Consider the following 13,222-nt stretch of genomic DNA (forward strand, 5'->3'; position numbering starts at 1 on the left):
CACCTGGGCGCAACAATGTGGCCACGCACGGGGGCGGGGCCGAGGCCACTCCCCACTGAGCGGCGCGCGTCTCGGAAGCTCTCGCTGGCCCAGGAAGGTGAGAGGCGGGAGGCTGGGAACCCGCCGCCTGAGGTTCTCTGGTCGCTGGCCGAGGCCTGAGGGCCGCGGTTGGGGAGGTAGAAGGGCCCTGACGGAGGGTTTGCCGGAATTTAAGGTGAGGTATGTCTGACTCCCCTGCAATGGGATGCCACGGATGGTAGGGCTCAGAGCCATTTTAAGGATGAGGAAAGTGAGGCCAGAGGAGATCTGTGGTTGGCAAAGCCTGAACTAAATGTCTCCAAATTCCCAGCCTTCGTCCTGCTGCACCAGACCCCCTGGAAAGAAGGCTCTTCCTGTCTTCTTCCTTGGAATGGGTGGGGGTTTTCCCTTTACTTTTCTGAAAAGTTAAGATGCCTCGGCAACACCAAGGGTAAGCGGATTTGGATAGTTGGAACGAAAGTGAAAGGGAAGGAGGTTAAAACAGAAGAACACAAGTGTTGTTTTCTTGAGCGTAACAGCCAGTCGGATTATCTAAACCTACAAAACACGAGGCAGGCTGTCTGACCCTTGAGGAGAGAACGAAACGTTATGGAAATGCCGAACACGGGCGCCACCTGGTGAGGCTTGGAGACTCATTGCCCCAAGCCTGCAGAGCATAGTCCAGAAACCTGAACATTTGCATCCAAGGCTCATTTCCGTGAGACTAAAAGTCAGAGTCCCTGTTCTCATGTCTTTAGTAAAAATGCCCTTAAAATCCAAAGGCTCTTCACTTTATAAATTACTAATGTGTCAGTTTGGGGAACTTTACACTCAATGTTTTCTTTAGCGTATGATAAAAATATAAATTCAAAGATTTTCTTCCATGATGATTTAAAATTTTTTTCTAATCTTATGAATAAGCTTTTTTTTCCTAACCTCGCCCAGCCCCTCCCCCACCCTTCCCCAACCAGAACAATCCTGCTTTCATGTGGGTTTGTATTTAGACTCCTATGGAAGATTTTGTTTGAAGGAAGAGTTCCATGGCAGCGAAAGGTTTGGACTAGATTGTTGCTGAGGTCCTTTCCAGCTCTAAGGTTGCAAAATTGTATTAAATAATCATTGTTCTTAGTACTTATGTGGACCCCTCAGACCACTTTACTGCACTAAACGTTTCGATAGGACTTGTCCCCCCAAGTTTTCTTACCTCCTTCTGAATCACTGCTCTCTCCAAGTCTGCTTTAAGACATAGCTTGAAGTAAGCCACCTTGAAGCATTCTGCTCCCCTTCTTGCCCCTGAGATAGGAAGCACAGAGGCCTCCTTTGTCTTTAGGCTATTGATCCCAAGGTCACGGGAGGGAGGATTACACGAGGATGCTGGCACTTCATGAGCCTCCGACCTTAGTGACCCAAGTAATTTCTTCAAAGAGCCCCTGTTTCATAACAGTGTGGCTGGATTAAAGCCCAATGAGGGCTCTAGCAGGAGCCCCCACACCCCAGCTGAACTGCTGCCCTGTGCGCTCCAGCTCCTGAGCAGCTTCTACATCATTTACTCCCTTTCTTCCCTTCCCGTTACCAAGAAACTGGGTTTGCCTCTTGGTGGGTGTTGAGCCAAAAGATGCAATGAAATCAAAGAGTGAGAGAAGGAAGGATTTATTACTTGCAGCAAGTAAGGAGAACCCTGAGGATCTTTCCCAAAACAGTGTCTCCCAGAACTGTCAAACTGGAGAAGTTTTAAGCATATTCATGATTGACAGAGCTCAAGCTTCAGTTGATTGAAGTCATGAAGTTCATAAAACATCAACATCGTAAATAGGGCTGCTATGAACATTTTGAACTGTATGCTGACACATATATATGGAATTTAAGAAAAAAAATGTCATGAAGAACAGAGGGGTAAGACAGGAATAAAGACACAGACCTACTAGAGAATGGACTTGAGGATATGGGGAGGGGGAAGGGTAAGCTGTGACAAAGTGAAAGAGCGGCATGGACATATATACACTACCAAACGTAAGGTAGATAGCTAGTGGGAAGCAGCCGCATAGCACAGGGAGATCACCTCGGTGCTTTGTGACCGCCTGGAGGGGTGGGATAGGGAGGGTGGGAGGGAGACGCAAAAGGGAGGGGATATGGGAACATATGTATATGTATAACTGATTAAATTTGTTATAAAAAAAAAGTCAGGGGCTTCCCTGGTGGCGCAGTGGTTGAGAGTCCGCCTGCCGATGCAGGGGACACGGGTTCGTGCCCCGATCCCGGAAGATCCCACATGCCGCGGAGCGGCTGGGCCCGCGAGCCATGGCCGCGGAGCCTGTGTGTCCGGAGCCTGTGCTCCGCAACGGGAGAGGCCACAGCAGTGAGAGGCCCGCGTACAGCAAAAAAAAAAAAAAAAAGTCAACGTCATTATCCCTTAGGTTCCAGTTGATCTGGTAGCTGAGCACTTCAGGCTAATTTTTGCCACTGAAAGAGAACTGGGACTCTTTAGAACTTCTCTTGCCTAATAACAGGTAATGTTTCTGCATTCTTTTCTTCCCTTAAGATCATTAATTACTGAGACCTGTGCAAGGGCAAGCATTGTGGCCAGGCTTAGATAACAAAATGGCTTCTGTCAAGAAAGCCATGCCTGGTTCTTTTTCTCCAAGGATCCCCTACCCTATCTGCTTATGCTCCCTAGCCCCACTCAAGAGTAGTTCAAAATTTCCATTGTCTCTCTCAGTGCAGCTAAAGCCAGATTTACCTATCGTGGATTAGCCAAATATCCTGTAAGATACCTGCTTGCTTGTTGAAGCCAGTTCTAATATATCTGCAAAATAAGGAACCCCTAAAAAATAAACAAGAAAAATGGGACTATTCCAGCCTCTTCAAAAATCATCAGAACATTCCGAATGTGATTATAACAGTTTCAAATGTAAAGATGAAGAAAATATTCCTATGGCCACATGCACCTGGAATTTTGTGATGAAACACCTGTTGGTGGGTTAAGTTTAAATTCTTTTCAATAACTATAAATTAGTCTTTGCAGCATGATGTGCCATAATGCATAGTATACCACATTAATCACAAAATTGGAATGCACTTTAAAAAATCATTTATAGAGAATGTATGAAACTCACCATTTTCCCCAAGCTGTGTCGACCTCAAGTTCACCTGAGCTCCAGAAACATGTATAGCTATTTTCAGAAACAGAGATTTAACTCACTGAAACACTAAAACCATGTCATTTTTCTGAAGTTTCAGAAAGCTATCTCTCTTCTGAACCTCATGGACTTCTGTTACCAAAAACTCAGGTTCAGCTGTTCACCACTCAAAAACCCATACTTGAGAGGCAAGTGTTGCTTGGAAAGGAAAGGTTGCTTTATTCAGGAGGCTGGCAACCTGGGGAGAAGGCAGACTTGTGTCCAAAAACCAACTCCAGAGATTCTGCGGGACCATGAAAGTTTTCAAAAGGAGAATCATTTGGGGAGGGGGTCAGAGTCTTCATTATCTTCTACCTTGTACAGACTTCTGATTGGTTGGTGGTGAGGTAAGAGGGTGGTGTTCCCAGAATCTAGTGCTTAGCCTGAAGTTGCCATCCTCCACCTGGGAGGGGGCCTTAGTTCCTGCAGAAGAACTCAAACATATATTGTTATGTATATTCCTTGAAGAGGAACCAGGAACCTGCCCCATGCTGCACTACTGTTTCTTGATTGCTCCTCCTTTCTTTCTGCAATCCCTCCCTTCCCTGATAAGCAACTGTTTGAATCTGCCCTTTGGAACTCAGGAAAGGTCAAGGAGGCTGAATGAAGACTATTTCCTACAGAGAAGAAACAGGGGACATGGAAAGGATTTATACCTTGGAGGGCCCCACAGGGTCCTGCAAGGTTTCACTTCCTGTACTTCTTCCCTCTCTCTCTCTTCCCCAAGCTTTGAAAGTTGCCCCATTAATGCTTCAGAATCTTGAAAACAACAACAACAGCAACAAATAAAATCCCTATGCTTCTTCCAATACTGTAGACACTTGGTTCGATGTCTCCTAAATCCTGAAGTTTGTCCTTATTAATCCCTAACCCCAGAAAGATTTATCTTTTCCCAAAATATCTGTCACCTCTTCTCACTCTTCCCAAGTCAACATGACCAGTTCCAGCGACAGACCTGAGGGGCCATGTGAAACTATGTTTCTGAAGTTTGAAAACCTAACCAGGACTCTTTCTAATATAATTACCGTTTTTAAAAAATATATTCATTTATTTATTTTGGCCGCACTGGGTCTTAGCTGCGGCCCGCAGGATCCTCGTTGAGGCATGTGGGATCTTTAGTTACGGCATGCAGACTTTTAGTTGCAGCATGCATGCAGGGTCTAGTTCCCTGACCAGGGTTAGAAGCCGGCCCCCTGCATTGGGAGCGCAGAGTCTTACCCACTGGACCACTAGGGAAATCCCTAATTACCATTTATTAAGTCTATTATGTTCCAGGTACCATCAGAAGTGCTTTACATATATTTTCTCATTTAAAACTTATAACAGTCCTGTGAGATAGGTATTATCCCTATTTTACAATTCAGAAAACATTCTCAAAGATTACCAACTTGTCCAAGTTCACCCAGCTGGTGTGTGGTTCCAACTAGAAATTGTCACTTGCCATCGGGCACTACAAAAATGAAGTCTCAAGCCACTGCAGTTGCTGACCTTCAACACACCCTGAAAGGAGTTTAGGGTAGAGATCAGGAATGAGGCCTTCTGTGTTCTGGGAAACATTGGCAGAACAGGCCTTCAGATAGTTGGATATTTTCAGAAGGTTTTATGAGCCCAGTTTCTTGCATCTTCTCATATCTAGAGAATCACTAAAATCATAAATGGAGACATCTGCTCCTCATGAGTAGCAACAACCTTCTGCCAAAATGTGTGCTTGACTGCATGTATCCCTCTTCACCAAAATCACATATATACTGACTTCCGCCCTTACCTCTTCAGAGCAGTTTATCAGAGTTATCTGAGAGGCTGTCTTCTGGGCTATAGTCCTCATTCGCCCCAAATAAAACTTAACTCACAACTCTCATGTTGTGCATATTTTTCCAGTCGACAGTTTTGGCGACCATGGTCAGGATTGGCTAAGTGTAGAATAACTTTAATTGAGTAAATGAATTTTAGAAATAAGCTGGTGCAAAACCTGAATTTGGTTTTTCTCTCTGTTAAGATGACACAGTTTTCTTAGAATATTGAGCCACTTTTGATAACAGATTGTAAAGTTTCTTTTACCTTTAACTGGTAATATGTTATAACTGTGTGTACTTGCCTTTGAAATCTTTTTGTCACTTTGGTTAAGTGGATAAGCATTGTTTCACAGTGACCTATGATCCTATTTGACCAAGAGTTTTAAAAACTTTTAGATATTTTTTGACAAAGTTCCCAAATCAAATTCTAAAGATGTTCCTTTGACCTCTAGCTAACTTTGACCTCTAGCTAGCTTCAAAGGGCACCCTGAAACATCCCAAAGAGAGGTATTAAACTATTTAGGTTCATTTGGTATGTTAAATTACATGGGAACTATTGTCAAATGAGTAATAAATCTTCTTAGGTTGTATTGCATGGGTAAATATCATTAATATACATAGTCTAGAAATTACCTACAATTCCTAAAAATCTGGTATGTCCTGGTAAAATTTATCCGTCGTAATTCTGGTTATTATCCTAAAGTGTCACAGCAGTAACCAAGTTTCTTTGTCAATAGCATTGTAATCAGGTCTTTAACTGTGCCTTCTTAAGTCTTTTGTCCTTCATAGACAGTTATTGTCTTACACTTATGCCTTTGCAAAAATGCTTCCTCTTCAAGAAGATTCATAGCAAGGACTTTTGGACAAGTACAGATTTCTGATAACTTTTAGAGCATTTTGCTGAACTGGGTAAGAAATTTAAAAATTCTAGTGGAAAACCGGATGGCTTCATGAAACTATTAACAGAAACGAGTAGTTACATAGGACTGAGTGAACTGATGAATGTGGTTATAATTTTTATGGTTTCTGTCTAAAACATTACTGGCTTTTAATCTGTGTTTTCCAGACATAAGCAGACCCTTCCCTCAAGCTAGTTATGACTTACAGCAATTTGGTAAGTTATACCTCTGTAAACAGAATTGAAACATTTATCTTTTCTGTCTACCTGATTCCTTCAGAAATTGGAAACTCATAGGTTCCCAGTAGCCTTATCAGGTAAATAAGGAAGGCAACCTCCTGGCTGGTGATATTGTGGGGATCTTGAAAAGGGAGTAATTCACCCAAATCTGTAAGGCAAAATCTGTGACAAGCCTTTGGCATTGCTTTCCTTGACCTTGAGGTCTTTTGTTTTTTTAATATTCATTTACTTTATTTAATTTATTTATTTTCTTCATTTTTTTGGCTGTGCTGGGTCTTCATTGCAGCACTCAGGCTTCTCTCTAGTTGTGGTGCGTGGGCTTTCTCTCTCTAGTTGTGGCACGCAGGCCAGTAGTTGTGGTGCACAGGCTTAGTTGCCCTGTGGCACGTGGGATCTTAGTTCCCCAACCAGGGATCAAACCCGTGTCCCCTGCATTGGAAGGTGGATTTCGTACCACTGGACCACCAGGGAAGTCCCCGAGAGGGCTTTTTAAAAAAAAAATTCAGTCCGAGACTCCTAATGAAAAGTTCCCCACGGCCAATATAAAAGATCCTACATGATCAATTACACTTACCTAAGTAATCAGGCCAAGTTTATTAAAATTAGACTTAATATGCAAACAAATTAATCTTCATTTGTCTATATTTGGTAAAAATGAGGGTAATTTTAGAGAGAAAAATTTATGTTTTAGTGGATATCAAATTCTAGTTTTGTTAATTGAGGTCTGTATTTACTGCTTAAGCCTCACTTCCGATTCAGCTCCTTGCTATTATGTTATATTATTGTAAAGTTTAATTGAATTATTAAAAGGACACTCTAATTTGTTTCTGAAGTTTATCTCAGTAATCTATCTTTGGATGAAGATCAGATGCCTCATGACCTGTAGCCAGGGATTATGCATACTGGAAAATACATCATTTAAAGGACTATCTCCAACCTAGATGGAAAGACCCTTATCAGGTACTCTTAACTAGCTCATGCACAGAGAAACTGAAAGGAATTGACTCTTGGATTAATGTTTCCAAAAGTGTCCCTGCACTGGACTGGCCTAGAGAGAGGATTGCTGACCTTAAAATCACCTTAAAACAAGACTCAAACAGAGGAGAAACTTTCAGACTAGGATGAGAAGACGACATCTGAAATAGACATCTGACCCAAGATGCTGGACCAGGCCTGTCTACCAATTACTTTGATAATTGCTCACAACTTTGCTTATGAACCGAATGTATTTCACAATCTTATACTGCGTTTAAAGTTAATCCAATTGTTGGCTTTATGGCTATTTACCTATATCCAGTTCTTCTGGATTACTTTGGTGGATTTCTCCACTCCAAGGCTCTAATTGGATAGCCCTTAGGAAATTTATTCTAGAAGAAAGAAATTATAGTTCTCTTTAGGCCACTATTGATATTACTAGGTGATATCCCTCACCTGGCCAATTAATAATACCTGCTCCGACTCTGACCATAAATATGAATTTTCTTGTAGGGTCACTCAAGCTCAGTCAGAACACCAAGCGGAATCACAGTCAAAAACCATAACCTCCTGTTTCTGACAAGGAAACCTCACACAGTTCTGGTATGTATCTATGTGGCTAACACCAGGCTATGCTCAAGTTTAAAGGCTCCTTTAGTATATTAAATCATACGAAGGATAACCAGCTAATAACAGTAGGAAATTGGGTCGGGTGCCTTATAAACAATACCAATATATAATTTCCTTTAAAGATAAGAACTGGTATAGAACAGGCTAAGTCAGATGACCTGGGGATATACTGGGCTGCACCTAATAGAAGTTCTAGGCTTAAATTCTTATTTATAACCTTACTAATACTACTAGCTATATCATTTGTATTTTGCCTGTTTTACAAAATCTTTTTTGTAATAAATTTATTTATTTAATTTATTTATTTTTGGCTGTGTTGGGTCTTCGTCACTGCTCGCAGGCTTTCTCTAGTTGCGGCGAGCGGGGGCTACTCTTCGTTGCGGTGCACAGGCTTCTCATTGCGGTGGCTTCTCTTGTTGAGGTGCACAGGCTCAGTAGTTGTGGCTCACGGGACCAGTTGTACCACGACATGTGGGATCTTCCCAGACCAGGGCTCGAACCCGTGTCCCCTGCATCTGCAGGCATAGACTCAACCACTGCGCCACCAGGGAAGCCCCTGTGTACGGAACTTTTTGTGAGCATATGTTTTTACTCCTCTTGTGTTAGTTTCACAGGGCTTGTATTGGTTTCTCTTGTATTTGTTTGCGGTTAACAAATTACCACAAATTGGGTGGCTGAAAACAACAGAAATTTATTCTCTCACAGTTCAGGAGGCCAGAAGTCTAAACTCAAAGTGTCAGCAGGGTTGGTTCCTTCTGGAGGCTCTGAGGGAGGCTATGTTCCATGTCTCTCTCCTAGCTTCTGGTGGCTGCTGGCAACCCTTGACATTCCTTGGCTGGTGGCTGCATTCCTCCAGTCTCTGCCTCCATTGTCACACGGTGTTCTTCCCTGTCATTAATCCTGTGTAGCCTGAGGGACAGTGGAGTTGGTAGATAAGCAGGGCAATGGGGCATTGTGACTAGTTGTAAGGGATACTTTTGGGTCAAATCCTGTCCCCACCCTTAATTTACAGGCTCTCTGAAGGCTGGACCTGAACCCTAGGCTGGGCTGACATCACTGACCCGAGCAAAGATGTTCATCTGCTTCTTTCCAAAGCAAAGGAAGCAGACATCAGCGCTTGCAGACGTGAAGCCCATGTTCCTGCCCTTCCTCCCCAGAGTTGCCCCTCTCTGGATATCCACCCCTAAACATCCAGCCTTCCCATACTCCAGAAGTGTTGCCCAATCCCAGATTCTAGAAATTCTCTTGCCTTCAAGTCCTCTAGAAATGAAATGATAGACAAAACCCAGCCTGTCTGGGCTTGGCTTGGCCGTGGACAGCACAGAACCAGAGGAACTGTGACATTCAGCAATATACCTGCAGCACTTGTCCCCTGAGCCTCTTTCATCTACAGCCTCTGCTGTGTGATCTGGGCAGTTCTAGCTCTAGGTTTGATCACAGGATCCAGAAGTACATTAGGCATCAGTTACAAAGGAACATTTCTCTAAGGGTCTGGTACTATGTGAAATCCTGACTTTGAAGTTAAGGAAGCATCTTGACTCAGCCCCAGGGCTTTGCCTCTAGACTTTGCCTGTCCCCTGCCTGGTCTTCCCTCTTACAGCCACAATAAGAAGCCCACAGCTGGCTGCAGGGCTTCCATTCCTCCTCAGTCACCCCATGCCCTTGGCTTTTCCTTCCTCCTCACCACAGACATCCAGCTCCGAGCTCAAAGGTCCCTGGGAATGCAGGTCATCTGTGGTGTTTTCCCAGAGTCTATTAGGTTCTGAGAGTTTCCAACGACAGGTTTCTGCAACAGAAACCTTAGATCAGTCCCTTCCAGATCTATCCCAGGCAAGGAAATAACTGTAACTTTCTGAGATGTAAAAGATTTTACTTCTGAGCAGCTATACAACTCTTGTTTTGCCCAATTGCCAGTGTCTGAGGGTTCCTACGGGCCTCACCTGGGATCGCGCAGGTTCATTAGCTTTTGGGTGTGTGAGTTTGGGGGAGGCAATGAAGAGGAAAGGGGATTTTCAAAAGCCCTGCAGAATATCTAGTTTGAGCAGTCCCAAGAAAAGAGAAAGGACAGGTGGGCATCAAACTCACAAAGAAAGTCCTCACCCTGCTGAAGCAGGGGGCAGCTAAGGGCTCCCAGGGCATGTGTGGCAGGCTGGCTGGGAAGTGGATGCAGCTGTTCTCAGACTGGGTGCTCTGGTCTTGGCTGGCACCCACCTATCCCTGAATACCAGGCAACATATCAGTGCTGAGCTGGGCAAAGTGGAACTCTGCCTTCTTCAAATTTGCCTTGTGGTTTTATTTTGCAAGTGCAAGCATCTGATGTGCGTATCTTTGCCTCCTGTGTCCCCCTTTTATATTGTGAGTTCAACATCTTAGGCTTTTAGGTTGTCAATTTCCACATCGTAAGCAAAAGAGCCAGTGGAGGATGATTTCCTGGGAGAGCAGCTGCACTGTACACAGTTGTGGCTTCAATCACAGTGACATGGACCAACTGGCTATCTCAGGATGCACTGGGAGTGAGAAATGCTTGGGTTCCTGTATTAGTTATCCAGTGCATCATAACAAACCATCCCCAAGCTTAATGACTTAAAACAGCAATTATTTACCATCTCATGACTTCTGTGGATCAGGACTTCAGACAGGGCGTAGTGGAATGGCTAGTCTCTGATCCCTGGTGGCTGGGGCCTCAGCTGGAAGGCTTGAAAGCATGTGGGATGGGACGACTTGCCCAGGGCTGGAGGCTGTGCTTCCAAGGTGGCTCAATCACATGGCTGGCAAGTTGGTGCTAGGAGATGGGTTCCTCTCCACACGGACCTTTTTACAGGGCTTCCTGAGTGTCCTTTCAAGATGGTGGGGGGTTTCCCCCAGAGCAAGAAATCTAGGAGACCAAGGTAGAAATGACAATGACTTAGCCATAAGGAGTCACACAATATCACTTTGGCCATATGCTAATGGTCACAGAAGTCAGCCCTGGTCTCATGTGGGAGGGGACCACATAAGCACATGAAGACCACTGAGAGCCCTCTTGGAGTCTGGCTACCATCATCTACCCTCTGCCCTTCAATGACGCATGTGCCTCTTAAATGCAAAACATATTAACTTCTTCCCCAGGTCCCCTCAAATTTCACTCCTTTATCTGTTCAAAATGAAGGAGCTCATCATCTAAATCAGGTCCAGCTGTGGCTAACGAGCCTCAGGTGTATTTCCTTGAGTATAGCTGCTTGAGTACAGTTCTTGATCTGAAGATCTGTGAATAAAAGACACAAGCTTTCTGCCCCAAACAAATTTGACATACAGTGTTGGTACAGGCATATTATAACCACGTCTAACCATTGTAGACACTCCTCAAAGGGGAGAAAAATGGAGTCACTGATTATAGCTAATACGAAATGCATCAAGGCATGTGTTGCCAGTTCCTTGATTATGGCTGAAGTCTTGTGAATGACAGTTCTTGGCTCTACCCTCTGGACTCTAACTTCTACCTTTCCTTTTATACAAATCATAAATCAAAGAGAGCCTGTGTTTGCAGCTTACCCAAGAGTGGGCAGCAGGTTGGTAGCCCTGTGGGGCTGTACTGGAGCCACAAAGGGAAAGTTAAAGAATCTAGGCTTGCTGGACTCAGGGTTCAGCCAGCTTGCCTAGCAACAGGGCCACCGGCAGGGAGCACACAGGTCCCTGATGCAGGCAGAGAAGTAGGGATGGCACCCTCCTGGGGAAAGGGAGATCTTGCTCTGCCAATAGGGAGGCAGGATGCTGTGTACAGAATCCCCTTGGGTCTTGGCTCCTACTTGTCAACCATGAATAAATTTTTAGGCTGCTAATCTGTGCCTTCTTAGCCAGGACATATGGTGTGTACAATAGTTTTCACAGCTTGAAATTTCTAGTATGCCCTTGAATAACCTTCCTCGGCTCCTTGGTCAGAGACAGATTCCACCATGGCTGTACTGCAACAGGCCTGGTCAACAGCTCAGAGTCTGGCATCACACCCCCCCGAGTGTGGCTGGGTGGGGGCCCAAGCGGAGAAGGATCTGTGGCACTCTCCTCCTCTGGGCTCCTCTGACGTTGGCTTTATGGCTGGGGTGGTTCAGAATAAAGGCATGGTGGGTCAGAAGTGCAGGAGGAGATGGAGCTGTGGCTGACCCCAGATTAAGGGCAGAGATGGTGGTGGACAGAGACTGTGCAAGGCCTCATCTTTGTTATAGCCCAGATGGACTTCTCCTCTGTGTGACTATATCACCAAATTAAAGCAATCAGGATTTTTTTTTTTCTTGGTGGATGGACACTCTGCTCTGAAATTTTCATTAGCAAAATTAAGTTTAGTAGGGGCCAGGACCCCAGGTAATTAAATCCTTGTCTCCAGGGTACACAGCAGTCCCTTTCAGGGAAACCCAATCCCTCAACCCTGCCTGAGACTGTTTTTTGTTTGTTTGTTTTGGACTAATATCTACCATTTATGGGAAAATTTCAAAGCACCCTGCAATATATCACATGCGTTATCTCAGTGGTTTCTCACAGAAGCCCAGTGAAGTAGGTATTACCTCCACATCTTACAGAGAATGTAAGAGTTTCAGAAAGGATAAGGCATTGGCCCAAGATCAAACTGCTAGGGAGAAGCCAAACCATAATTTGATTTTACTATGCCTCAAAATTTTTTTTTAATAAGCACTCTGAGTTTTTAAAATTGCTTTGGAAACAAAATCCCCCCAAATAATGCCTGAATGCAAAAGGTACCTAAAAAGGTCCAAAAATGTGGGGTTTCTTGACCAAAAATGTTTTAGGGCTTCCCTGGTGGCACAGTGGTTGAGCGTCTGCTTGCCGATGCAGAGAACACAGGTTCGCGCCCCGGTCCGAGAAGATCCCACATGCCGCGGAATGGCTGGGCTCCTGAGCTATGGCCGCTGAGCCTGCGCGTCCGGAGCCTGTGCTCCGCAACGGGAGAGGCCACAGCAGTGAGAGGCCCGCATACCGCAAAAAAAAAAAAAAAAAAAAAGTTTTGAATAACACATTTGAAGCTCATTTGTATAGTTTTTTCCTCTTAACAGGAGGTCAAACCTCGGACTAAAGTGGATTCCTTGTTATTGTTATTATCACCTCATGTAAATTAAAAAACAGGAAGGAGAAAATCTCGGAAAGAATTCTAGCTGAGGCCCCAAGTGTGCAATAAAATGTAAAGATCTTAATAAACAAAAGCCCTGAAGAAAACCATTCAAGAGGCCTGCAAGTTTAAGAAAACACGAGTTCAATTAATTTTGTGCAGCTGAACTAAACTGCATGGAATGAGAGCTGGCAGAGCTCCTACTCAACACACTAGAACGCTGATGGAGTAAAAATGAACGGAATCGCTGTTGGCCCCAGAGATACTACAGACGCGCCCGCTCAAGCCACTCGCCTCGGCGCAGAGCCCGGCAGAAGGGGTGAGGCGAAAGGGTGCACCGCTCCGCGCAGGGATCCGCCCCGCCTTCTCCGGCCCCGCCCCCCATGCTTCAGTTCCCAGC

General features: G+C 44.5%; 1 protein-coding gene across 1 annotated transcript in view; it reads right to left on the bottom strand.

Annotated features, from left to right (window-relative positions):
* LOC132476396 (dual specificity tyrosine-phosphorylation-regulated kinase 3-like) overlaps positions 1-13,207 on the bottom strand; it is a 22,883-nt gene extending 9,676 nt beyond the window's left edge. The window contains exons 1-2 of the mRNA XM_060078347.1: positions 13,117-13,207; positions 30-187 (exon numbers count right to left, since the gene is read on the bottom strand). Coding sequence (XP_059934330.1) covers positions 30-187; positions 13,117-13,207 — 249 coding nt within the window. The remainder of the gene's footprint in view (positions 1-29; positions 188-13,116) is intronic.
* Positions 13,208-13,222: the final 15 nt, after the last annotated feature.

The sequence above is a fragment of the Mesoplodon densirostris genome, chromosome 2, assembly GCF_025265405.1.
Source record: "Mesoplodon densirostris isolate mMesDen1 chromosome 2, mMesDen1 primary haplotype, whole genome shotgun sequence".
Taxonomy (NCBI): Eukaryota; Metazoa; Chordata; class Mammalia; order Artiodactyla; family Ziphiidae; genus Mesoplodon; species Mesoplodon densirostris.